General features: G+C 46.1%; 1 protein-coding gene across 15 annotated transcripts in view; it reads right to left on the reverse strand.

The window, feature by feature from the left end:
* Positions 1 to 26304, reverse strand: part of LOC121572490 (microtubule-actin cross-linking factor 1-like) — a 257852-nt gene that overhangs the window by 10674 nt on the left and 220874 nt on the right. For 8 of the 15 annotated variants that reach the window (XM_045221763.1, XM_045221764.1, XM_045221765.1 and 5 more), the window contains 35 exons: positions 25989 to 26155; positions 25507 to 25666; positions 23938 to 24264; positions 23413 to 23497; positions 22994 to 23220; positions 22516 to 22722; positions 20790 to 21017; positions 20196 to 20414; positions 19714 to 19917; positions 18642 to 18650; positions 17219 to 17444; positions 16204 to 16430; positions 15613 to 15735; positions 15328 to 15429; positions 14809 to 14910; positions 14392 to 14565; positions 12247 to 12402; positions 11694 to 11891; positions 11225 to 11353; positions 9244 to 9432; positions 8587 to 8742; positions 7473 to 7679; positions 7184 to 7303; positions 6838 to 7007; positions 6352 to 6511; positions 5722 to 5916; positions 5184 to 5456; positions 4891 to 5079; positions 4677 to 4788; positions 4255 to 4415; positions 3849 to 4011; positions 3397 to 3551; positions 3139 to 3213; positions 1672 to 1689; positions 789 to 906 (listed from right to left, as the gene is read on the reverse strand). In XM_045221763.1, the coding sequence (XP_045077698.1) occupies positions 789 to 906; positions 1672 to 1689; positions 3139 to 3213; positions 3397 to 3551; positions 3849 to 4011; positions 4255 to 4415; positions 4677 to 4788; positions 4891 to 5079; positions 5184 to 5456; positions 5722 to 5916; positions 6352 to 6511; positions 6838 to 7007; positions 7184 to 7303; positions 7473 to 7679; positions 8587 to 8742; positions 9244 to 9432; positions 11225 to 11353; positions 11694 to 11891; positions 12247 to 12402; positions 14392 to 14565; positions 14809 to 14910; positions 15328 to 15429; positions 15613 to 15735; positions 16204 to 16430; positions 17219 to 17444; positions 18642 to 18650; positions 19714 to 19917; positions 20196 to 20414; positions 20790 to 21017; positions 22516 to 22722; positions 22994 to 23220; positions 23413 to 23497; positions 23938 to 24264; positions 25507 to 25666; positions 25989 to 26155 (5731 nt within the window). The remainder of the gene's footprint in view (positions 1 to 788; positions 907 to 1671; positions 1690 to 3138; positions 3214 to 3396; positions 3552 to 3848; positions 4012 to 4254; positions 4416 to 4676; positions 4789 to 4890; positions 5080 to 5183; positions 5457 to 5721; positions 5917 to 6351; positions 6512 to 6837; positions 7008 to 7183; positions 7304 to 7472; positions 7680 to 8586; positions 8743 to 9243; positions 9433 to 11224; positions 11354 to 11693; positions 11892 to 12246; positions 12403 to 14391; positions 14566 to 14808; positions 14911 to 15327; positions 15430 to 15612; positions 15736 to 16203; positions 16431 to 17218; positions 17445 to 18641; positions 18651 to 19713; positions 19918 to 20195; positions 20415 to 20789; positions 21018 to 22515; positions 22723 to 22993; positions 23221 to 23412; positions 23498 to 23937; positions 24265 to 25506; positions 25667 to 25988; positions 26156 to 26304) is intronic. The other 7 variants (XM_045221760.1, XM_045221759.1, XM_045221753.1 and 4 more) reach the window with 4 other exon arrangements.

Genomic DNA, 26304 nt, shown 5'->3' on the forward strand with positions numbered 1-26304 from the left:
GTTTGTGCTGTTCTGTGAAGGGAGTAGTACACGGCGTTGTACGAGATCTTCAGTTTCTTGGCAATTTCTCGCATGGAATAGCCTTTATTTCTCAGAACAAGAATAGACTGACGAGTTTCAGAATAAAGTTATTTGTTTCTGTCCATTTTGAGCCTGTAATCGAACACACAATTGCTGATGCTCCAGATACTCAACTAGTCTCAAGAAGGCCAGCTTTATTGCTTCTTTATTCAGCACAACAGTTTTCAGCTGTGCTAACATAATTGCAAAAGGGTTTTCTAATGATCAATTAGCCTTTTAAAATGATAAACTTGGATTAGCAAACACACCGTGCCATTGGAACACAGGACTGATGGTTGCTGATAATGGGCCGCTGTACGCCTATGTAGATATTCCATAAAAAAATCTGCCGTTTCCAGCTACAATAGCCATTTACAACATTAACAATGTCTACACTGTATTTCGGATCAATTTGATGTTATTTTAATGGACTAAAAAATTGCTTTTCTTACAAAAACAAGGACATTTCTAAGTGACCCCAAACTTTTGAATGGTAGTGTATATGTCCGACTATGTTATATGTATATGTCCGACTATGACTAGTTTAAACAGTAGACCATAGTACCATATATTTACCTTTTGTCCCACTCGCAGTGTATCCAGTGGCTTGCATTTTGTACTCTGTATTTGTGTGTGTACATGCATTCTGTATTTGTATGTGTATGTGTGTGTGTACGTAATGTTTGTATGTATGTGCGTGTGTCTGTGCATAAATAAACCCAACTCACCTCTGCAGGGATCGTTCTTGACCAGGAACTCATCCAGGGCCATCCAGCCCCCTCCAACCCGCACCATGACCGTACTGCGCAGGATACGAACCAACCGCAACTGCTGCGAGTCACCAAACTAACACAGCAATGGAGAGGAGGAGAGAAAATGGACAGAGGGAGAAACAGAAAGGAATTCAGTAACAAAGTACAACGGTTATTGACATGAGATTAAGAATCCAAAGCCATTATACACAGCAGCCCATACTAATCTGAGTAAAAGTACACTCCATGCAAATTATACTCCAGCACCCATGCACTGATGATACTACTAAAATCACCTATTTGTCAAAAGCCCAGCTTACCCAACAATGGTAAACTGCTCCATCACCCAGCAAGCAGAACTCTATGAAGCAATACCAAGTCAGAACTACCTTTGATTAGCCTGGGTCTGTTTGTGCTATCTTGTCAACTCTTTGGTAATTTATGGTCATTGTGACAATGACCATAGAGTTGGCAAGATAGCACAAACAGATAAGGGACCAAGGTTAATTTATAATTACTCTCAGAACAGCATGATTTCTCCAATTGCCCCAGTCCAAAAGTAATAGCATCGGGTAACCCCTGGTTACCATTATAACCCATTCCAGTTTGCCAAATTGATGTATTTCTCAAAACAAAAGTGTTCCAAATCTGCACAATCACACCAAGAGAACAACCTCAATGGCCTATGAAACCCACTTCCATGATCCGCACCAACAGTGTAGTGCTATATTTGATTGGTCAAACATGAAATGCACTGTCACCATGGCAGCATTTTTTTGTGGCGTCGAATTGAGGCCACTTAACTGGTGGAGATCCAGGAAGCAGATTTCAAAGGACCAAACACGCGAGTCAACTTTACCTGGTTTCCAAGGAAGAACTACAAAAAATCCAGCAGACGTGGAGGAGGAATAAACAAAGAGAAAGAAAAAGAGAAAGAGTGAAATAACATGTAGAGACAAATATTTAAGACTCAACCTGTCATTGGATAAGACCTCAATTGGATTGAGGAATAAACTGTAGCTTACCCTATGTTCTATGTACACATACTGTATTTCCTTCACTAAGTCTTGTTACAATTAATTTTGTAGTTACTTGACTTGTCTTCTTGCCATTAAAACCAACCATAAATTTCCCTGCAAAAGCAGAAGGATGCAGTGGAATTTCAATGATGTGGATACTATAGATGATCCTATTTCCTATCTGTTATAGTGTGGTTAAAGTGCCACTAAAACTGCCACACAAAGACACAGCAAGATGGATAAGTCAGTGAAGGGTGAAGCCAGACAGACAAACATACACAAGAACAGAGTCAGACAGACAGAGGTGTGATGTCATGTGACAACGTGACCCAAGCTCGGTGCAGTTAGTTTATGTCTTTGGCCAGACACTGGATATCATTAACCCAAGGATAATGATGATGTAGTTCACACAAAACAGCGATGGTAGTAGTTGCTAATCCTGGAGCTGTGATAAATGTTATGGTTTCTAAGTTATATTTAATATGGTTATATTAGTTTGTTGGTGGGAAGCACACACAGCATATAAATCCCATAGTGCTGTGATTTAGAGATATGTATAGAGAGATATGATATGTTAAAAGAGTATGGGGGTGCAAAACATACGGCCCAGGGGCCAGATGCGCCCCGTGAGAAGCAATTTTTTGGCCCGCGGGTTTCTTAGTAATTATCAATAATATGTGACCACCTTGTTATATGAGTATATGGCAAAGCTTAGAGAAGCTTGCTTACAAAGTTGGCATTTCCATGGATACAGATGAGTGCTACTGCTATTGGCTAACATTTAAATGCGTGAGGAATGGAGTGATGTCATTCGTTAGTTCAACACCAGCAGTTGTTGGTGCTCAAAGAAGTAGTGACACACACCCATCATCAGTTAACAAAAACTATGGTGTATCCAAAATGGCAACCTATTCCCTATATATAGTGCACTACTTTTGTCCAGGGGCCTGGTCAAAAGTTGTCCACCATGGTCAAAAGTAGTGCACTATATAGGGAATAGGGTGCCATTTTCAGATGCAACCCTAGACCCACCATGACCGCAAACGCAACAACTTCAAAAATACAAATGTTTCTTAACATTACCAAGATTCACTCCGTCAAGTGGCATCTGAAAACTGTATTTAGCTAAGTAGAAGCTGTCTAAGCAAACACTGTAAACTCAGGTGTAACTCACCTTGTAATTGCTCTGGCCCATCTGCATTTAAAAATAAGATATCTCATACCTAATACTAAGTCATAGTATGCAGACAGAATATATAATAATGTGTTTATTAACTGTATACAGTCACAGGCTGAGGAGGACTTACTCTGTACTTGTTCTCTCCTATCTGCTCCACCTGGAACCTCTTGGCACATTTACACTGTGCCACCTGTCTGGTCACCTGCATAGAAAGACACAATGACAAAGAGACAAAATCACAAGGCTGGCTCCATTAACCTCCAATTCATGAGCTGCTATTGGACTAGGCAAGTCAAAGGTCCAGCTTTGTTGTTCAAAATAAGTGCGTGCCATTTATTATATATGGGTATATCTGTGTGTGTGTGTGTGTGTGTGTCTTCCTCACCTCGTCTTCTATCTTGTCAGCGTCAGTGGTGGGCCGATAGGCGTCCTTGTTGGGGTGCAGAGCCGCCACAAACTCGTAGTAGTCGATGTAACCGTCTCCGTCCTGGTCAAAGATGTCTGCCACCGCCGTCATCTCCAACCTGCTGGTGGGGAACTCTGCACAGCACAATCAACAGTCAGGAAAAGATATAGGACTAATCACCGAGATGTAGGACTAATCACCAAGATGTAGGAGTAATCACCGAGATGTAGGACCAATCACTGATATGTAGGAATAATCACCGAGATGTAGGAGTAATCACCGAGATGTAGGACTAATCACTGATATGTAGGACTAATCACCAACATGTAGAACTCATGACCAAGATATAGGACTTGACTACAGTTTAAGTTGGAGCAGGCTATGGGCAAAGAACAGAGCTAACGATGTGTAGCTAGCTCTTAAGAACATACTTGAGGCCAGGATGCCATCTATAAACTCCTGGCGAGTGATCTTGCCGTCCTGGTCCTTGTCGATGCGCCTGAAGAAGTCCATGACGCGTGACTTCTTGTGGTTCATCCAGCGCATGTACTTCTTCCTCCACACGTCAAAGTCAAAGTTGGCAAACTCTTTCAGCTGGGGACAAAGACAATGAACATAATGTGAGATAAATGAAGAAGAGCAATATACTTTGAGGAAATCCTGTGTCTGTTTTGACAAGACACTATATAGGAGAAAAAAAACACCCTGAAAATATACAGACATCCCACTTCTGAAACCAATGTAGCAAAAATGTACAGTGATGCAGGTGTAAAACTCAGGTCTCCAAACCCGGTACTGCTCTAATAGGGGAGATCAAGGGTTTCTACAATACAGTACCTCTTCAAGCCTGTCGAGGGCGTCGTTGAGCTTGCGCTGGCGGTCGAGGGCAAGCAGCCACACCTGCTGCCACCTTGAGCATAGCTGGGTCAGGCGTGGGTAGCCCCCGGCGACCTGCATCGCCGCCTGTTGTTGATGCTGTTGTTGCTGCTGGTTTTTACCTGTAGGGAGAGGTGTCATGGTTACTGTGCATTATATGGGTTTGAATGTTGAGGACACTTGATGGAACGTTTGATGATATTTTGGTGACTTTTATTGTCTTTCTCCTTTAGTGAAGTCAGTCAGGATGGACTGTGAATATTTCAGGGATAGGCATCCACTGTATATCTTCGCTTATGCATTTCTAGGTACATATGTATTCATATGCATTTAGTACAACATAATATTAAGGCATCTTTGTGAGGTAAAATAAGGTAACGTACGAGCTCCTCTCCTCTCAGCTAGGCTGCTAGGGGGCTCTGCTGGTTTCCTCTTGTAAGTCTTGGTCACTTTGTCCACGTCAGGCTGCTTCCGGGTCATCTCCTCCATAAACACCTGGGAACAATAGATTGACGTTAGACACAGCCAATCAGAAAGAGTGATAATTATAATAGCAACTTAGCCAATGAGGGTTTCAGAAAAGCAGGCTCCTCCCACCTGGTGTTCTGTGATGAGTGTTTTGAGCTGAGGGATGTCCTGTGGAAGGGTCTCGCCGTCACGCTGGACTAGGGTGGTCTCCGCCCACTGCAGCCATGACAACAGCTCCTCCAATAGCGTGGCGTTGTTGAGCAGCTCTGTCAGAGCAGTCTCCAGACGCTGCTCGTGCTGTTTGGCCCATGTGAGGACCTGTAGAAGCAAAATGCACCAATTCATGAGTGAAATACTTGGGCTTTAAAACATTTACCTCCTATTTCCCTATTCATCCCACTCTCCTTTTCCATTCAACCTACCTCTTCAAAGCGGGCGCGGATGATGGTAATCCAGTGTTTGATGGTGGTGATGCAGTCCGCATGGCACGCGGTGAGGATGGCCTCGCCCTGGCCCGCTGCCCGGTTCACGTCGGTCCTCTTCTCCTCAACCGTGGCCATGAAGTTCCGGTGGGTGTGGAGCAGCGTCTGCAGAGTCTCCGCCTCCTCGGGCAGCACACCACGGAAACGCAGCGTCTGCTCCGCCTCTGACAGCCACTCCAGCAGCAGCTGCACCGCCGTGCGGAACTCCTCCGCCTGAGAGAGCGGGATGACAGAGGGAGGATCATTAGAAGGATGGAGAAAAAGGTTTTCAGCTTTATTGAGCTTTTGCGGTCTAGTTTACGGTATTATATACTGTAATGTGCTTGCACAGATAGCATTAATGAAAGAAAAGTAAATGGACTGAAATCATCTGTATCTTTACATTAAATTATAATAAAATTCATGGTCTTCTGTAACTTGTTATTATTGTGCTAAAACAAAAATGTCACAACCACTTGGCTTCTTCTTCCTAACTGACCTGTTTGAGGGCCTGCTGGAGGCGGGTCTGCTTGGTGACGGACAGGGCACAGACTGTGTCCCAGCGGTTGCTGAGCTCTTGCAGTTGAACTTTGACCCAGGCGGTGTCGTCTCGGCCCGTCTCCATCAGTTCTCTGGCTGAGCGCTTCAGGGCATGGACACTAGTGGTCCTCTTCCCCAACTCCTTCTGGAAGGCCTGAGGAGACATAATCAAACAGTGGTCAAACAACATGGAAATAGTTTGAACCTAAACATAGAGCAGGGGGATCAAATAGGAATGAATATACAGTGCATTTGTAAAGTTTTCAGACCCCTTGACTTTTTCCACATTTTATTACGTTACAGCCTTATTCTAAAATTGATTCAATATTTTTTTTCCCCTCATCAATATACACACAAAAAGGGAAGGGGTCTGAATACTTTCCTAATGCACTGTATACTACACATTAGTCCTCAATATGAAAAATGGGTCAAACATGACAAAATGTTACGATTGAGAAATAAGTATTCACATTTAATTCTGCTTGGGCAATGAGGCGCTGGGCAAATAAAAGTAAGTACAGGCTTTTTTGTGGCTTTTTAAACCAATGGTAACCAATAGTCTAACCTTTGCTGTTACATAAATAAATACCTTGTGCGAGTCCATGAGATTGGAGACCAGGTCCAGGTCTCCCTGGACTGGCAGGTCTTCAGCCAGCTGGGGTTCTACACGGTACAGCCAGTCCACCAGGGCCTGCAGGGCCTCAGCAAACTGACCTGAGAACAGCAAGGCCTCCTCCAGCTTGTGTTGCCTGTATGAGAGATGGAGGAAAAATCAGTTGTCACATTACTTTGAAATTGCAGCTATCATTATTTGAACTTCGCTTTTGTGATCCAGTATTCTATATGACAGTGTCCTGGAGAGCTCCTGGGTTTGCAGGCTTTTGTTCCAGTTTCAAATAATCAATCAATAATCGTTGGGTTCAATCGGGACCAGAATTAGCTGAATCAGGTGCGTTACTTTGTGCTGGGCTGGAACAGAAACCTGCACAATCAGTAGCTCTCCAGGACTGGAGCTGGAGAACCCTACCATAATAGTCATTCTAATAAAGCATTTGGCATCGAGTTTTCCCCTCACCTCTCCACACTCTTCCCACAGACGGTGTCCCACTTGTCCCTGAACTCCCCTAGTAGGTGGTCTAGTTTCTGGGTGTCTTCGGGCAACGTGGCCTTGTCCCTCATGGCCTTACCAGACCTCACTGTGGTGTCATACACCGGCTGTTTAGAGCCCAGAGCCTTCTGAAACTCCTTTGGGGGGGATACCATATCATACATGTAAGAGAAAAATCACACAAAAGCACAGAGGATCTACATTGTGCAGCCTAATCATATATTGTGTTCGTTGTGTGTGGGTATCGCTCAGAATCCTATTATTTCCATGCAAGACCCACACAGTGAGCTTTAAAGTGAGACTCCTACTGTACCTTGTGTTTGGTCAGTTGTACTTTGATCTTGTCTGGCTCGTTGGAGATCTCCAGCTCTGAGTCTAGTCGGCTCTCAGCCTCCTCCAGCCAGTCTGACAGTTTCCTCCACGCCTCATGGAACTAAAGGGAGGGAGAGAGAAACTGGTTTACCATATCTAATTGATATGCAGGGTGTTTTCTAAAACAAAATGTCTGCCGTGTAGCGTCCATTTGGGTGCAGCACTTTGGTGAAGGGTGAAGTGAGTTACGTACATATGGAGAAAGCATTTAAAACCCTCCTCTCTCGTACCTGCTTGGCCCTCTTGCGGGCCTCGTCGAGGTGTCTGCCGCGGTCCAGGGACCTCTGCACCAGCTTGTCCCAGCGGGCCTGAACACTCAGCAGCAGGTTCTTGATCAGAACCACATCCTGCTTCAGACTGGCGAAACGCAGCTGAGAGCCGGCCTTCTCCAGAGCCAAAACCTGCTCCCTGTGGGTGTTCACCTCATTCACAAACACCTGGGGGGAACAGAGATAGACAGAGAGCGTGTTACAGTTGTATTAGTCCCTCGTGACAGCCTTAACATTAAATTGATTCGCTGATTTGGTTCTGGGTGCCTTGATTTCAGCTGTATACGTACATGCTCATCAGCACATACCAGCTAGCCAAACGGAAGAGAAAGGTGGAAGGGAAATGTATTAAGTCTGCAAAATGTCTGATGAATATGATGAGTCAACTTATCATTCACATATATTATTGCAAGATAAACTGCAATATTACATTTGAATATATTTATGTGGAATACAGTCAAGAAAATCCAACCTTTTTTTTTGTTGCTGTATTATACACCCTCTTTCTCCCCAATTTCGTGATCTCCAATTACGATCTTGTTTCATCGCTGCAACTCCCCAACGGGCTTGGGAGAGGCGAAGGTCGAGTCATGCGTCCTCCGAAACATGACCCACCAAACCGCGCTTCTTAACACCCACCCGCTTAACCCGGAAGCCAGCTGCACCAATGTGTCGGAGGAAACACCGTTCAACTGACGATTGAAGACAGCCTGCAGGCACCCAGCCCGCCACAAGGAGTCACTAGGGAGCGATGAGCCAAGTAAAGCCCCCCCCGGCCAAACCCTCCCCTAACCCGGACGACGCTGGTGCCAATTGTGCGCCGCCCTATGGGACTCCCGGTCACGGCCGGTTGTGACAGCCTGTGATCAAACCAGGGTCTGTAGTGACGCCTCAAGCACTGAGATGCAGTGCCTTAGACCGCTGCGCCGCTCGGGAGGCCCAATATTCTATCCTATTCCATGGAATTCCATTTTATGTAAACTACTCACCAATATAACCCCACCTACCATAGAAATGAATGTCAACCACGCATAACATAGGATCTCTATACTTCTATGGTGCCTAAATTGCCTACCTTGTGTTCGTCTATCTGGAAGAGGACGGTGTCCAGGATGAGGGAGGGGGGCTGGGCCATGTTGAGGGTCTGCTCTGCCTGGGTCAGCCAGTTGATGGTGTCCTGGAGGGAGGACTGGAACCCTGTGGCCAGCGACACCGCTTCATCCAGCTTCGCCTAGGGTGGGGGGTGGAGGGGGAGCAAAAGGGTCAGTGAAAGGTTTGATGGTGACATTGAAAATCGCTCCTTTAAAGATACACCTCCTATGTAAAACAGTGTTTTTTATAGTCTACCTGTGAAAATCTATAATGTATACATTTGATTAGGTACCTAATGAATACATGAGTGCAGCACTTTGTATACATATACAAATGCACAACTTTGTGTTAAGTTAGCGTTCAGTTAGCGTTCAGCTCTAAGCTAAGCAACCATTACATTCAGTTAGCATTCAGCTCTAAGCTAAGCAACCAATACACTTTCTGAAGGCGCTCTTAGAGAGATGATTCGGTAACTCATGGAGGACAATGGATGTAAATAAAAAGCTTCTTTATTGTTACAAGTTAAAAATAAATGCGTTTTGGCTTTTGGTCTTCTTCATGTTTTTTTTACAGAAGTAAAGAAGAAGCTCTTACTTATAGTCTTTTATTCATGTCTCAGAACAGAAGCTTCTTCTCTTACCCTGCGGTCGTCCATCTTGGTGTTCAGGCTGGCCCACTTGTTCTGCAGCAGGGCCAGGTTCTGTTGGGTCTGGGTCGTACCAGCTCCGGGGCCGCCCTCCTCCCCCCCACGGGACAGCAACATGGACTCTCCTGCGTCCAGCAGTCGGTTGTACTGCTCAGCGCGCTGGGCCAACTGGGTCTGGAGCTCCTACAGACACACACACATGTTTTCAAAGAGTTGAATGGATGAACAGTGAATAACCTCCATAATGAATGGTAAACATACAGTGAGGGAAAAAAGTATTTGATCCCCTGCTGATTTTGTACGTTTACCCACTGACAAAGAAATGATCAGTCTATAATTTTAATGGTAGGTTTATTTGAATAGTGAGAGACAGAATAACAACAAAAAAATCCAGAAAAACGCATGTCAAAAATGTTATAAATTGATTTGCATTTTAATGAGGGAAACAAGTATTTGACCCCCTCTCAATCAGAAAGATTTCTGGCTCCCAGGTGTCTTTTATACAGGTAACAAACTGAGATTAGGAGCACACTCTTAAAGGGAGTGCTCCTAATCTCAGTTTGTTACCTGTATAAAAGACACCTGTCCACAGAAGCAATCAATCAATCAGATTCCAAACTCTCCACCATGGCCAAGACCAAAGAGCTCTCCAAGGATGTCAGGGACAAGATTGTAGACCTACACAAGGCTGGAATGGGCTACAAGACCATCGCCAAGCAGCTTGGTGAGAAAGTGACAACAGTTGGTGCGATTATTCGCAAATGGAAGAGAAACAAAATAACTGTCAATCTCCCTCGGCCTGGGGCTCCATGCAAGATCTCACCTCGTGGAGTTGCAATGATCATGAGAACGGTGAGGAATCAGCCCAGAACTACACGGGAGGATCTTGTCAATGATCAAGGCAGCTGGGACCATAGTCACCAAGAAAACAATTGGTAACACACTACGCCGTGAAGGACTGAAATCCTGCAGCGCCCGCAAGGTCCCCCTGCTCAAGAAAGCACATATACAGGCCCGTCTGAAGTTTGCCAATGAACATCTGAATGATTCAGAGGAGAACTGGGTGAAAGTGTTGTGGTCAGATGAGACCAAAATCGAGCTCTTTGGCATCAACTCAACTCGCCGTGTTTGGAGGAGTAGGAATGCTGCCTATGACCCCAAGAACACCATCCCTATCGTCAAACATGGAGGTGGAAACATTATGCTTTGGGGGTGTTTTTCTGCTAAGGGGACAGGACAACTTCACTGCATCAAAGGGATGATGGACGGGGCCATGTACCGTCAAATCTTGGGTGAGAACCTCCTTCCCTCAGCCAGAGCAATGAAAATGGGTCGTGGATGGGTATTCCAGCATGACAATGACCCAAAACACACGGCCAAGGCAACAAAGGAGTGGCTCAAGAAGAAGCACATTAAGGTTCTGGAGTGGCCAGACCTTAATCCCATAGAAAATCTGTGGAGGGAGCTGAAGGTTCGAGTTGCCAAACGTCAGCCTCGAAACCTTAATGACTTGGAGAAGCTCTGCAAAGAGGAGTGGGACAAAATCCCTCCTGTGATGTGTGCAAACCTGGTGGCCAACTACAAGAAACGTCTGACCTCTGTGATTGCCAACAAGGGTTTTGCCACCAAGTACTAAGTAATGTTTTGCAGAGGGGTCAAATACTTATTTCCCTCATTAAAATGCAAATCAATGTATAACATTTTTGTCATGTGTTTTTCTGGATTTTTTTGTTGTTATTCTGTCTCTCACTGTTCAAATAAACCTACCATTAAAATTATAGACTGATCATGCCTTTGTCAGTGGGCAAACGTACAAAATCAGCAGGGGATCAAATACTTTTTTCCATCACTGTATGTATGGGGAGGATGCAGTGTCATAACATTTATCCCCATTACCATGTGTTGTCTCCATCACATCATATCTAGTGTATGTATGGGTAGGGTGCAGTATCATAACATGTAACCCTAGTATTACCAGGTGCTGCTGCAGCTGCTCCCGTGCGGTCTCAGGCAGGCCACCTGTGGGTTTGGCTGCAGACAGCTGGCTCTCTGTCCTCCTCATCCACTGCAGGAACTCCTCCAGCTCACCATGGAAACCCTCCGCCTGGGGAACGAGGGACGAGAGGGAACAAGACGGGAAGTCATGAGTTGTGCGTTAATGGCAGTGCTGCTGTGTCGTTCATTCATTTGCCCCATGGTTTTAGCTTAGTTAAGATTTAGTACAGTATTTAAACCTTTACTTAACTGGTAAATAACCTATTTTGCTAGTGCAACTTGATAATCTTATTTGTACAAGATGGAAACCCATAATATAGAAATATAATTACATGGAGGGGTAAGAAGAAATTGATAGAAATGATGTCATTCCTTCTTTTCGCTTAACTCAGACAGTACTCATAACTAGGGCCTCTCTTCTCAGCCCAGTCCTCCTGTATCCTTCCTACCTGGTGCAGTGCAGCCTCCAGTAGTTTCTGCCGGTCCTGGGACTTGAGTAGCAGGTTCTCCCAGCCGCGGTTGAGGTGGTCCAGCTGGTCGCGGAGGTGGTTGGCCTCATCCCCGGGACTGGACTCCAGCAGCTCAGCCCCTGCCGCGTTCACCGTCTCCACCGTGGAGCGATGGGACAACACGTCGTTCCTCAGCACCTGAAAGAGAGAGAGTTGGAGGGAGGGTGTGTAAGTTACAGTTCTCCAATGCAATAATTGATGTGAAGCAAGCATTCTGGCACAAAATGGCGTAACGCATAATCTATAAGGGAAAATAACAGAAGTGAGGGTGATATGGAGGGGAGATTGAGGAGAGATGAGAGAGAGGTAGAGATAAGCTAATAAGACCGATTTCCTGATGGAGAATCTCCATTGAAAGTGCTTTTTAGTCCAGGATTGGCTTAATCTGGATGTGGGAAACTGGTCGTTAAGAGTCTAGAAATTAAGGCGTAAAGAAGAAATGGAGAGGATAAGTAAGCGCGTGGGAGGGATAGATGTAGAGAGGTAGACGTACGTGGTGTTTGGCCAGTTCTATCTCGATGGCCTTGGGGTCGGAGTTGATGGGTCTCTGCGTGTCCAGGGTGGAGTGGGTGTGACTAAGCCAGGACTGCAGCTCAGACAAGGCATGCTGGAACTGACCTAGCGCCAGGAGAGCACCCTCCAATTTATGCTGTAGGAAACAGAATAGGGAAAACAGTGGTTATTCAGAAACCATGTTGGATTGTATTGCATTGCAATGTGTAATATAATGTACAGTGCCTTGCAAAAGTATTCATCCCCCTTAGCGTTTTTCCTATTTTGTTGCATTACAACCTGTAATTTAAATGGATTTTTATTTGGATTTCATGTAATGGACATACACAAAGTAGTCCAAATTAGTGAAGTGAAATGAATAAAAATAACAAATGAAAAAATAACGGAAAAGTGATGCGTGCATTTGTATTTACCCCTTTTGCTATGAAGCTCCTATAGAAGATCTGGTACAACCAATTACCTTCAGAAGTCACATAATTAGATAAATAAAGTCCACCTGTGTGCAATCTAAGTGTCACATGATCTCAGTATATATACACCTGTTCTGAAAGGCCCCAGAGTCTGCAACACCACTAAGCAAGGGGCACCACCAAGCAAGCGGCACCATGAAGACCAAGGAGCTCTCCAAACAGGTCAGGGACAAAGTTGTGGAGAAGTACAGATCAGGGTTGGGTTATAAAAAAATACCAGAAACTTTGAACATCCCACGGAGCACCATTAAATCCATTATAAAAAAATGGAAAGAATATGGCACCACAACAAACCTGCCAAGAGAGGGCCGCCCACCAAAACTCACGGACCAGGCAAGGAGGGCATTAATCAGAGAGGCAACAAAGAGACCAAAGATAACCCTGAAGGAGCTGCAAACCGCCACAGCGGAGATTGGAGTATCTGTCCATAGGACCACTTTAAACTGTACACTCCACAGAGTTGGGCTTTATGGAAGAGTGGCCAGAAAAAAAGCCATTGCTTAAAGAAAAAAATAAGCAAACACGTTTGGTGTTCGCCAAAAGGCATGTGGGAGACTCCCCAAACATATGGAAGAAGGTACTCTGGTCAGATGAGACTAAAATTGAGCTTTTTGGCCATCAAAGAAAACGCTATGTCTGGTGCAAACCCAACACCTCTCATCACCTCGAGAACACCATCCCCACAGTGAAGCATGGTGGTGGCAGCATCATGCTGTGGGGATGTTTTTCATCAGCAGGGACTGGGAAACTGGTCAGAATTGAAGGAATGATGGATGGCACTAAATACAGGGAAAGTCTTCCAGAGATTTGAGACTGGAATGGAGGTTCACCTTCCAGCAGGACAATGATCCTAAGCATACTGCTAAAGCAACACTTGAGTGGTTTAAGGGGAAACATTTAAATGTCTTGGAATGGCCTAGTCAAAGCCCAGACCTCAATCCAATATAGAATCTGTGGTATGACTTAAAGATTGCTGTACACCAGCGGAACTCATCCAACTTGAAGGAGCTGGAGCAGTTTTGCCTTGAAGAATGGGCAAAAATCCCAGTGGCTAGATGTGCCAAGCTTGTAGAGACATACCCCAAGAGACTTGCAGCTGTAATTGCTGCAAAAGGTGGCTCTACAAAGTATTGACTTTGGGGGGGTGAATAGTTATGCACGCTCAAGTTTTCCGTTTTTTTTGTCTTATTTATTGCTTGTTTCACAATAAATATTTTGCATCTTCAAAGTGGTGTTGTGTAAATCAAATGATACAAACCCCCAAAAAATCTATTTTAATTCCAGGTTGTAAGGCAACAAAATAGGAAAAATGCCAAGGCGGGTGAATACTTTCGCAAGCCACTGTACATATCTGAGGCATCAATTAATTTTAATATCTTTACAACTTGTAATGGTAGAATCTATTATGCGTGTGTAACCATAGAAATATAATCAATATTTCTATGTGTTTAACTGACAAACTTCATTTGGCAAATATTGGGTTCACTTCAACAGCGTAGCACTGCTAGCCAACAGTGAGTCTGAGTTCCAGACGACCGGAGGTCTGAAGGCGTTCTTTTAGACAGGGGGGCTGAAGAGCTACTGTAGCTACTTCCCCTACTCTACAATAGTTAGGAAGTCACTGGGTAAAACAGGTCAATGCATAGTTTGCGTACCTGTCTGTGAGTGATCTTGTCCCCCAGGTTGTCCCAGAGGTGTCGGAGCTCCGTGAGGGGCTCCTGGATCATGTCTCTGTCGGTCTGGTCCGAGACCTTCTTGAGCAGCAGCTCCCCCTGGTGGCACAGCTTCTCCATGTCTATCTGCTGCTGGTACACCTCCACCTTGTACTGCTGCTCACAGGAGAGGAGAGGAGTCAGGCCTGTACTAGCAGTTTGCTTATCATTAGTGATAGTTAACTATTAACCAAGAGAGTATTTTTGACTTACCGAGGATTTTGTATTTTCATCAAAACCGTTTTTTTAAGTACAATAAAGATTATAAATATTTGGAGGATGATAAAAACTTTTATTGGAATATATTAAGTATAGTATTTATATCAAAGCTACATGACAAAAGTCGATTATGATTCAAACCTTGAGTTCTTCGATCTGCTGTTTGACAGTTCCCAGATCAGTGCCCACAGTGGACATGTCACAGAGCTTGATCACTGTGTTGTCCAGGTAGTCAAACATGCCCTGCAACACACACACACACACACACACACGAGAGAGAGACAAATGAGACAATCTAACTTCTGAAAAATATAATGCCGATCTATGTCCTGATACCTATAAATGCCTCTACTTCATAACATTATACATTTCTACGCATCTACATTCCTAAAGAACTAGTGCAATGTGGTCCTCTGTAGCTCAGCTGGTAGAGCACGGCGCTTGTAACGCCAAGGTAGTGGGTTCGATCCCCGGGACCACCCATACACAAAAAAAATGTATGCACGCATGACTGTAAGTCGCTTTGGATAAAAGCGTCTGCTAAATGGCATATTATTATTATTATTATTATTATTATTATAAATACCAAATTATTTAATTAAAATTATTTAATTATCTGACACACTGAGCTGAAAGAGTGATGCATTCTGGGACACTGACCTGCAATGCATCCTGGTACTGCACAGATGCCGTCATGGCCTCCTCCAACCTCTCCATCCTCTCTCTCCACGTCCGGTTCAGGCCGTCCCAGGCGGCATTCATCTGAGAAACGGATACAGAGAAGGAAGAAGAGAGGAAAGATAAAACATATACTGCAATAAAAAGACATAAAACAGAGAACATAGACACAAGAAAGATAATGCAACGAGTCCATTAATGATTATTGTTCTTGATTTGTTTGATCCTGTCTTAAGTGTTGAAGTTGTCATGCTGTACTCCTCTCACCTCGTCGATGGTCTTCTTGACCTCAGGTTTCTCCGTTTCTCCGCAGGCGAAGATGAGGTCAGCCCCAAGGGTTCGTACAAACTCCAGCTCCTCCCTCAGCCCGTCTGTCTCGGCCTTGATGGCCTGATGAGAGACACACAGACATCAGCACAGTTGGACAGACCAGACAACCCAACAGTCGTCACAATCATCAGTAACTACCTCTGCATATTCTCTCCCCTTCCTACCTCTGAGCTAACCACAGTACAAATACATTGCATGTTTCAATCAGAAGCTATATAGGCAGTTACATAGCTAATAACATTCCGTCATATTTCCCCACTTTATCTTCATATTCTCTATTTTTCTTACACCCCCCTCTCTCAGTGTGCTGTTTGGTCCCATATTCCTACCTCAGAAGACTCCATTGCTCCACATTTTAGCGTCTGAACATCTTGCTATGCTTTCCTTGTGTATTCAATATTGTTGCTACAAACATGCGCTTTGCCTCAATATATTTTTCTCTCTCACTTTTCTCCTCCCTCTCTCTTTCAATAACCATTGTCCCCTTCCTCTCTCTTAGTAACCCTCCATCCCCCTCTCCATACGTACCTCTGCTGCCTCTATCTGCTGTTTGATGAGGGAGGGGTCCACCCCGGGGTCCTCCAGCTCCTTGACGATGTCCTGCGAGTCACGGAGCGTGCTCAGTAGCGCCGCCATGTCGGCCCAGAACTTCCCAGCCAGGTCCAAGACGTCCGTCAGCTTCCCCTCCCGCTCCTCAGCCCTCTGCCGGATCTCATCCCACAGGGAGCGCAGACGCAGGAGACGGGAATGCACGGCTGGGAGGGGGAAAGAAGGGGATGGGAGAGTTCGGAATTAATCTGGAAGCGTGGTGTTTTTTGTCCATGCTTGAAAGGACAGAATTGTCACTATTTGCTATTAGCTATGTAAAAATGGATGGAGGAATTTTATGTAATAAGTTATTATTAATTATTTTACCCTGAACCGAACCATAACATTACGACAAATAGCAAATGTACTTGCTTATAAGTTCTGACGTTATTGCTGCTTTTGTCCCTTCTAGCATGGCCATCTAGTGACTAGCCCTCAACAGTGGAGTCTTTTAGAGTCAGTCAATAGGGTACACTCCCACTACCACTGCACAGAGCACTCATTCATAGTTATGAAGTGGTGCACTGAGAAATGGATGGAGGCGTGGTGTGTCAAAGCCGGAGGGTTTTTTGGCGGGGGGATGGCGGTGTCGTCATGTGAGTCGTCAAAAGTTCATAAGTGTTTGTGAATCGGCGCCTTTGTGTTTCTGGGTGTCTGTGTTTAAAATAAACTTTGTTGAATAAAAAAAAGGATGAGACGAATCAGGTTTGTCAGTGGGATCATTGTAGTACAGTGTGAGTGTGTGCATGCACATTGTTTTAGCGCATCTCTTTTTATACTGGGGTCCTGTGTAGGAGTCATTGTCTCTACCTAGGGCTGGTCATGTGTGTGTGCCCCTGGGTGATGTATGTGCATTTATTTTTGTTTATGCGTTCATGTGTGATTGTGTTTATGTGTGTGTGTGTGTACACACACAGTATATGTAAGTGTATCTGTGTGTGTTTTAGGCCCTTGCCTTGAGCGGCAGGGTCGTCGTGGGCTGCTCTACTGATGAGCTCCTCGCCGCGGGCACAAAGGGCAGAGAAGGAGGGCAGCAGTTTGTCCAGCTCCAGCCCTGTTGCCTTGTGCTCAGCCAGCTGCTCCCGGATCTTATCCACCTCTGCCGCCACGGGAGAAGGGGAGCGGAGGCGTTGCACGGCCCCTTCCAGGGTCTCCAACAGGGGGTCCATCTTGTCGTGGAACTGGGGGGGAAGAGGGAGGGGTGGAGAGAGAGGGTTAAGAAGAGGAGGTGGGTAGTGTGACTAATAGCTGCTCGATCCGGCAATGCTGTCCAGAGGCTCCGAATGGAGGGTGTCACGCAAGTGGCCCCGTGTAGCTCAGTTGGTAGAGCATGGCGCTTGCAACGCCAGGGTTGTGGGTTCATTTCCCACGGGGGGCCAGTATGAAAAAATTTATGCACTCACTAACTGTAAGTCGCTCTGGATAAGAGCGTCTGCTAAATGACTAAAATGTAAATGTAAATTGCAGAGCCTCCGGAGGCCAAATCGAGCTCCATACGACGATGCCGTGCGCCTACCAATTTCTGTAACAATGCGGAGGGCTCCGTATAGCTCCGCATTGACATGATAGGTTGACGGTCGGTGGGGGTGGGAGGTCCTATACAAACACAAACTCACTTCCTTGACAACTTCCTTCTCAACAGCTCTTCGAAGCGGAAGAAGTATGAATGCCCTGACTTCTACAGAGGCCGTATCGCAGTAAATGCTGTACAGCCACTGCAGAAGGCGGATTGACCATGCAGAGCCTTTAAGGGTTTTATTCATATTATTATACATTCGTATATGTATTCGGAAGGGAGGGGTGACATTTTGACAGTGCGAAAATGCTGAGCTCCTACTGAAAAATACCATGTAATTTGGATACTTGGAGGGTCATGTGATTCAAGGTGTGGGAGTATTATTGATGTATTTACTATACATTAATAAAGTTAACTTTGTTAGGAATACTGCACCCAACTTTCAATCAGCACAAACTATTACCACAGCCTCACTAAGTGGTTGTTGATAAAGACTATATGGACGTTTCTGGTAAATAACTGCATTTGAGCAATGTCAAAATGGGTAACATGGACTGGAACAGAGAAGAGGACAAGCCTAAAGCTACTAAAAAGGACAGGAATTGCCAATTTACAAACATATCAAAACACACTAATTGGGAAAGAGGAGAGAGATTGGACAAAGTATACTTGGGAGTTATGGCGGGTTGTCTGAGCCTAGACACAAGATTCACGCAGGAAGGAATTCTAATAACTAACAAACACATTCCTGTAAATTGTGTCATTTGGTGTGTCAGTACATCTTGGTCAGTACTATGGTTACTAAGTCACGTTGTGGCCGGTTGGCATCAGTAATACAGTACAGGTCAGTCAGTGGTCTTACCTCTACCAGCTGGGTGATTGCAGTGAGCAGTGATGATGGATGGAGGAAATGGTGGGTCAAAACACACAGCACATCCACAATGAGTGAGAGGCAGGACGGAGGGATGGATGGCGCAAATCAGGGAGGGAGGGATGGAAGGATGGAGGGGTGGGGGAGTGCAAGGAGAGGGGGAAATGTAAGGCACAAGGGAGGGTTGGGAATTTAGGTGGGGGGGATAGAGAGGTATGGAGGTTGGTGGTTTAGGAGGAATGAAAATAGAGAGAGAGGGATGCATAGAGAGAGGGAGTGGGTGATATGGTCCATTAGGGATGGGAGGTAGAGAAACAATACGTTGTGTTAGATCAGTGACATGCACACACTCTGGCCAAGCAATATCAACAGCAGCAACAATCAGCTTAGCACTCCTTCATAATCAATGGTGGCTCATGATTTATGAAATGAGGTGTTATGAGAGAGCATTTGACAAGAGAACTACTGAAATAAAATGTGAATGCTACTTATGGAAATAGGAAAATTGTATATAACAATTGATTTACTATTAAGGGTAGCAATGAAGCTGTGTAGCTTTAGCAAATAGCAACTATTACTACCACTACTATCATATTATGACTAAGACTTTTGAAGATCATTGCAACATTTCTTGGAGCGCAAGAATAAGTTATAACATTGTCTAGTTCTCTTCCATTCATTTAATGGAAATTAGAAAAAAGAGCCAAAACACAGTTCCAAGTAAAGAGTCCAGTGCACCATCACACTATAGTTTGAGTATTGGTCAAATAAATACCACACTGCTCTCTAGTGGAAGAGCAGTGTAAATTGTAACATTACATTGACCTCATCATGCCATTAGCAGCTAGATTGTACGTACGGCATCCATATTAGGAAATTGGAAGACTTCCAAATATGGACATAACAAGGCTTACGGCATCCATATAAGGAAGTCGTCAGATTTCCTCATATGTATGCCGTAAGCTCGGTTGTATTGGGGCAGCAATCGGCAGACACAAGCTTTGACAATTGAAACACTTTCGAGCTACAAACCGATTTCAAATTCACTTTTACGAAACCATACCTGTGCAGACTGAGACACAGCCTCGTCCAGGGTGGTGGCGCGACCCTTGACCTCCTCCTTGATGGCCATGTAGCGTTTCTCGGCGTCGCTGTAGCGCTGCCTCACGGTGGCCCCCTCTTGGTGACTCAGAACGGCCAGCTGGGGGCCGATCTTCAGCAGCTTGTCGATGTGGGGCTTGTGCTCCGCTATGGACTCCCTCAGGAGCTGGAGGAAAGATGGAGGGAGGAAGAACCAAGAGGTAGAAAGAGTGGACAATCAGTAAAGAGGAAGATGGATAGAGTGATTGAGAGAGTGGTACAGTTGGAGTACCACACAGACAGAGAAAGAGAAATGAAAAAGGCAAAAGATAAAGAGTAGAAGTGTTAGGAACGTATTCGACATGATACATCTTTTCACGAGGACATGAGTTAAAATACAGCAATTAGAGCCTACTCCCACTCCTCCCCCTTTCTGCCTCCTCCCATTCCTCCCTCCCTCCTCACCCTCATCTGCTCCTGTTGTAGTCGCAGGGCCTCTGTGTCGATGGCGGGTGGGGGCAGCTGGGCGATAAGGGTCTCCGTCTCCCCCAGCCAGGGCTCCAGCTCCTCCTGGGTCTCCCAGAAGCGGGCCACCAGGACCTGGGCCTGCTCCAGGGCTGAGAAACGCTCCTGGTGCCGCTGGCTCACCGCCTCGTAGTGGGCAGACAGCGAGTCAGTCTTCACCTGAGGAGAGCGAAGGGAGGAAAAGGTGTTAGAATGGTTCACATTTGGTAACTAGGCAAAAATCACCTGAATATTTCCTATTTTGTGTACTATTGTTGTGCTATTTTACTTCAAGCACAAAGAGTATTTCCCTACTTGTATATCGAGCCCAAAACACAATATTTCCTTCCTTGTTTATAATATTTAATAACATTATAATAATACATCGATCATGTCATTTGATTTTCCTGTGAATTAACTTTTCTTAAATTAGTCATTGCTTATGTTACAAAAGTCCTCTTGGCCTGTTTGGAAGCCTTTCACCCTTCTCACTGACTCTCTGCATTTCTCTGCCCACTTTCGCTCTCCCCAAACCCTTCGTCCCACTCTCCTCACCATCAGAGCGTCTCTCTGCTGGTCACTGCATGTCTCCAGGATGTCGTCCCTGGTGTTGAGTAGCTGGTCCACGGTGTCTTTGTGTCGGATGATGTCGATATTGAAGGCCCTCTGGACTTGTAGCTGGGCCACGGTGACGTCAGGCTCCAGACTCAGAGGACCTAGGGAAGATAACTTCCTCTCAGTCTCCCCAGCCCAGGTCAGCTCTGCGTCCACCGCTTCCTCATACTGAGGCACAGAGAGATACACACAGTTAGCATGGCACACACAGCTTCCCCACACTGCATGCTCTTCAATCGAACGCTGCTTGCACCCGCCCGTCCCGACTAGAATCACTACTCTCTGCGGGTCTGACTTAGAATATGTGGACAACTACAAATACCTAGGTGTCTGGTTAGACCGTAAACTCTCCTTCCAGACTTACATTAAGCATCTCCAATCCAAAGCTAAATCTAGAATCGGCTTCCAATTTCGCAACTAAGCCTCCTTCACTCATGCTGCTAAACATGCCCTCGTAAAACTGACTATCTTACCGATCCTTGACTTCGGCGATGTCATTTACAAAATAGCTTCCAACACTCTACTCAGCAAATTGGATGTAGTCTATCACAGTGCCATCCGTTTTGTCACCAAAGCCCCATATACTACCCACCATTGTGACCTGTACGCTCTCGTTGGCTGGCCCTCACTACATATTTGTCGCCAAACTCACTGGCTCCAGGTCATCTATAAATCACTTCTAGGCAAATCCCCGCCTTATCTTAGATCATTGGTCACCATAGCAACACCCACCCGTAGTATGCGTTCCAGCAGGTATATCTCACTGGTCATCCCCAAAGCCAACACCTCCTTTGGCCGCCATTCCTACCAGTTCTCTGCCTCATATGGCTGGAACGAACTGCAAAAATCTCTGAAGCTGGAGACACTTATCTCCCTCACTAACTTTAAGCATCAGTTGTCAGAGCAGCTTACCGATCACTGCACCTGTACACAGCCCATCTGTAATTAGCCCACCCAACTAGCTCATCCCCATATTGTTATTTACATTGTTATTTATTTTGCTCATTTGCACCCCAGTATCTCCATTTGCACATCATCTTCTGCACATCTATCACTCCAGTGTTAATACTAAATTGTAATTATTTTGCACTATGGCCTATTTATTGCCTTACCTCCATAACTTACTACATCTGCACACACTGTATATAGATTTTCTATTGTGTTATTGACTGTACGTTTTGTTTATTCCATATGTAACTGTGTTGTTGTTGTTTTTAATCGCACTGCTTTGCTTTATCTTGGCCAGGTCACAGTTGTAAATGAGAACTTGCTCTCAACTGTCTTACCTGGTTAAATAAAGGTTAAATAAAAAAATACAAACAAATTCAACTGACAGAGTGAGATGTTATTAGCATTTACAGTAGTTAGCATTACACACAGCCACCTCATGCTAAGAGACCAGAGGGAAATGCTACAACATTAGCATCATCCTCTTCATGACAACGACAGCAGAAACCTCATGGATTACTTCTACACACCATACAGACCAAGATAGACACAGAGAAAGAAGACATAAAAATCAAAACTATTCAAATCCTGAACTTACACAATTTGGCCCACCTTTGACTATCAACACCATCATCCACTGCAAACGTATACGATCACTGAATGGACTCAGCAGCTAGTACCCAATAGACATTGATTTCATTTTGTCACATTGCAGTACCTGTTGTGACCTCTGGATGGCAGCCTGTACCAGCTGTACCCGCTGGGTGATGGTCTCGTCCGCCGTTCGGTAGCGCTGGTTGGCGTCAGCCACCAGGCGGTCCAGACCCTCACGGGCACGCCAAGGCACCAGGTCTAAGAGGGCATTGCCCACCTCGTTGACCGTGTCCAAAACCAGACGTTTCTCCGCTGACACACACTTCAGCTCCTGGGAAAGAGAAACACACACACACACACACACACAGAGAGAGAGATTGAGTATCTTCAACTCAAGATATAACTCCTATTTACGCTACAGTGTTGAAGACTAATAACCGCAAGACAGTTGGGCTAAGGAATAACGAACCTATAAGTTATTCTTCAAGAATCATTGGGTGTATCATTAATTGAAATGACCACTGAACATCTGGAAATATTGCAGACTGTAAATATATTTACACAATATACAGTGTATTCACAGCATATATAGGCACATTTACCTTCTGTCTTTCCTGATAGGCTGGCGTGGCGTCGGGCTCCATGATGTTGAGCTCCGTCTCCACCTTGTCTAGCCATTGGTTGAGGTCGTCGTGGGCGCTGGCGAATCGCGTGCTCAGCTGCAGGGCCTGCTCCAGGGTGCGGAGGGCTTTGCTGCTCCCGGCCGTCATCTCAGCGTAGCGAGACTTGATACCGTCCAGCTTCTCCTGGATCAGCAGAACCTCCTCACCTGCGGGGGTTAACAACAGACCCAGAGTCAGTGGAATAAAGGCTCTGTGGTTATCTGCAGTTATAATGACAGGTCCAGGAACAGTTCTGGTTGTTTGGCTAGTGATAAAGATGGTTAGATGCGGGCTAGGGGAGAGCTGGTCCAGAATCAAAGAGATTATGTAGTATCCAGAGTTAAGAGGTTGTACTGTACCGGTGGTTTGCTTGAGCAGGGCCTGTCCGTTCTTAATGGCCTGGTCAACCTGCTTCTTCCTGCTCACGATCTCTTCATTCAGAGACTGATGGGGGAAGGGGAGAGAAACAGAATGAACACCTTACAGAGCAGGGGTGTCAAACTCATTCCATGGAGGGCCTAGTGTCTGCAGGTTTTGGGTTTTTCCTTTTAATGAAGCCCTAGACTACCGGTGTGAGGAGTTCCTTAATAATTAGTGACATTAATTCATCAATTAAGTACAAGGGAGGAGTGAAAACCCGCAGACACTCTGCCCTCCGTGGAATGGGTTTGACAACTATGTTATAGAGTGTAATAGGAGTCATTCATATTGCTACTCAATGTCTAGACAGTACTAGCCAATACAATACTCCCTGCAGTAGTGCGGTAGTACTAATATACTATTAAGTACTAATATACTATTGTGTACTATTTTGTGTACTATATACTACTAATAGTATATTTTGTGTAGTATAGCTACTCCCTGTCCAAACTATAGTATCGTACCAGTGTGTGTTTGTGCTGCTGGGTGAGGACCCCCGGCTGGTGGCTCTGCACCGACACCTGTCCCAGCCTCTGGCCCACCTCAGCCAGCCAGTTGAGCACCTCCACCTCATCCTCCCCAAACAGCTGGGCATTGGCCAGGGCCTGCTCCAGCATGACGGCCCTGTGTTGGCACCAATCACTGAGCTCTGAGTGGCCTAGCCGCACCACCCCCACGCGCTCCCCCAGCCAATCGCGGTCGGCCGCGCAGCTGAGGGGCGCCAGGGATTGGCCGAGGGCCTCGAGGCGGTCGACCTCGGCTCCTCTAGAGGAGACGGACTCTTGGACGGCCTGGGGTGGTGTGTGGGGAGAGGAAGGGGTAGAGGGGAGGGGTGGTGTGTGTGGAGAGGAAGGGGGTAGAGGGGAGGGTGGTGTGTGTGGAGAGGAAGGGGTAGAGGGGGAGGGTGGTGTGTGTGGAGAGGAAGGGGGTAGAGGGGAGGGGTGGTGTGTGGAGAGGAAGGGGTAGAGGGGAGGGGTGGTGTGTGTGGAGAGGGGGAGGGGTAGAGGGGAGGGGTGGTGTGTGTGGAGAGGGGAGGGGGTAGAGGGGAGGGGGTGGTGTGTGTGGAGAGGGGGAGGGGTAGAGGGGAGGGGTGGTGTGTGTGGAGAGGGGGGAGGGGTAGAGGGGAGGGGTGGTGTGTGTGGAGAGGGGGAGGGGTAGAGGGGAGGGGTGGGGTGGTGTGTGTGGAGAGGGGGAGGGGTAGAGGGGAGGGGTGGTGTGTGTGAGAGGGGGAGGGGTAGAGGGGAGGGGTGGTGTGTGGAGAGGGGGAGGGGTAGAGGGAGGGGTGGTGTGTGTGGAGAGGGGGAGGGTAGAGGGGAGGGGTGGGGTGGTGTGTGTGGAGAGGGGGGAGGGGTAGAGGGGAGGGGTGGTGTGTGTGGAGAGGGGAGGGGTAGAGGGGAGGGGGTGGTGTGTGGAGAGGGGGAGGGGTAGAGGGGAGGGGTGGTGTGGAGAGGAAGGGGTAGAGGGGAGGGGTGGTGTGTGTGGAGAGGAAGGGGGTAGAGGGGAGGGGTGTGTGGAGAGGAAGGGGTAGAGGGGAGGGGTGGTGTGTGTGGAGAGGAAGGGGTAGAGGGGAGGGGAGGGGTGTGTGAAGAGGGGGAGGGGTGAAGAAGGAGAACAGAAGAAAACAATAGGGAAATGAGAGGATGCAGATGAGAAATCATAATGGATGATAATAAATCATAAAGAACGAATGAAAGCTGAATATGCATGATAACTTTCAAGAACGACAACATAAAATCCTAAACAACAAAAACAGTCAATGAAATATAATATTGAAATGATATCAAATCATATCAAAATGATGAGGGGGAAATGGTTGAGCCCGGGGTTCCCTTTCTTTCTCTCATTGGAATGTAACCAGTTGTTTACTCCGGTGCCATCCTCTTCACTCTCTGGTTTCATTCCAGAGACTTATACCTTCCTTTCTGCCCTTGTTCACCTCTTTTCATCAAAGGAAACCGAAAACACAACCTGTGTCTCGAGGGGGACATGTTACCTTGTGACACCGTCATCCACGTTACTGTCATACACGTTACCTTGTGTTTTGTAATCTGCTGGGTGATCTTGGAAGTCTGGGTTCCCATGGGCTCGGCGGTGCTCAGGCGTCTCTCGGTGGCACTCAGCCACTCTCCAAGAGGCTCCACCGCCTCGTGGAACTGGAGTGCCAGCGTCTGCAGCTCCTCCAACTGGCACTGCCTGCAGAGGTGGGAGGAGGAGGGAGAGAGGTGGTGAGCGTTTGGGTTGCCTTTGTATGTCAATGTCTCATTGTGGATCCAAATAAGCATTCAGATGTGACGGTCAGGAATGTGTGGGTTGTGTACTGAAGTAATGGTAATGCATACTGTAGGTAGGCTAGTGTGAGCGTGTGCATACTATGCATGCGTGTACACTATGCATGTGTAAGAGTCTTTTTGTGGTGTTAAGATGTATTTGCTGACTGTGGTGCATGTATGTGATGAATGGTGACCGGTTATATCAATTCCTATGTGTAGTGTGTCCATACAATAATGTACGTTACCTTGCCCTGGCTTTCTCCAGCAGCTCGCCCCATCTCTCTCCCAGACTCTCCAGCTGTTTCTGGATCTTGTCTTTGTCCTGGGTCTCGGCAGTGGCTGCGATCCTCTCTCCCTCTCCCTGGATCATCTGAACAGTGGCTCTGCGGTCGTCCAGCAGTCTTTGTAACAGCTGGGAAATGAGAGACATAAACGGTACGTTCAACACCACAAATAATACCAACTCTCATACTGTTTGTTCTGCATGTATATTAGGGTTAGGGGTATATTCAAGACCAGAAGAGTCGCTGCTTCTAGGATTTCGGTATAAAGCAGTTGGTA

Source organism: Coregonus clupeaformis, chromosome 8 (assembly GCF_020615455.1).
Source record: "Coregonus clupeaformis isolate EN_2021a chromosome 8, ASM2061545v1, whole genome shotgun sequence".
Classification (NCBI taxonomy): domain Eukaryota; kingdom Metazoa; phylum Chordata; class Actinopteri; order Salmoniformes; family Salmonidae; genus Coregonus; species Coregonus clupeaformis.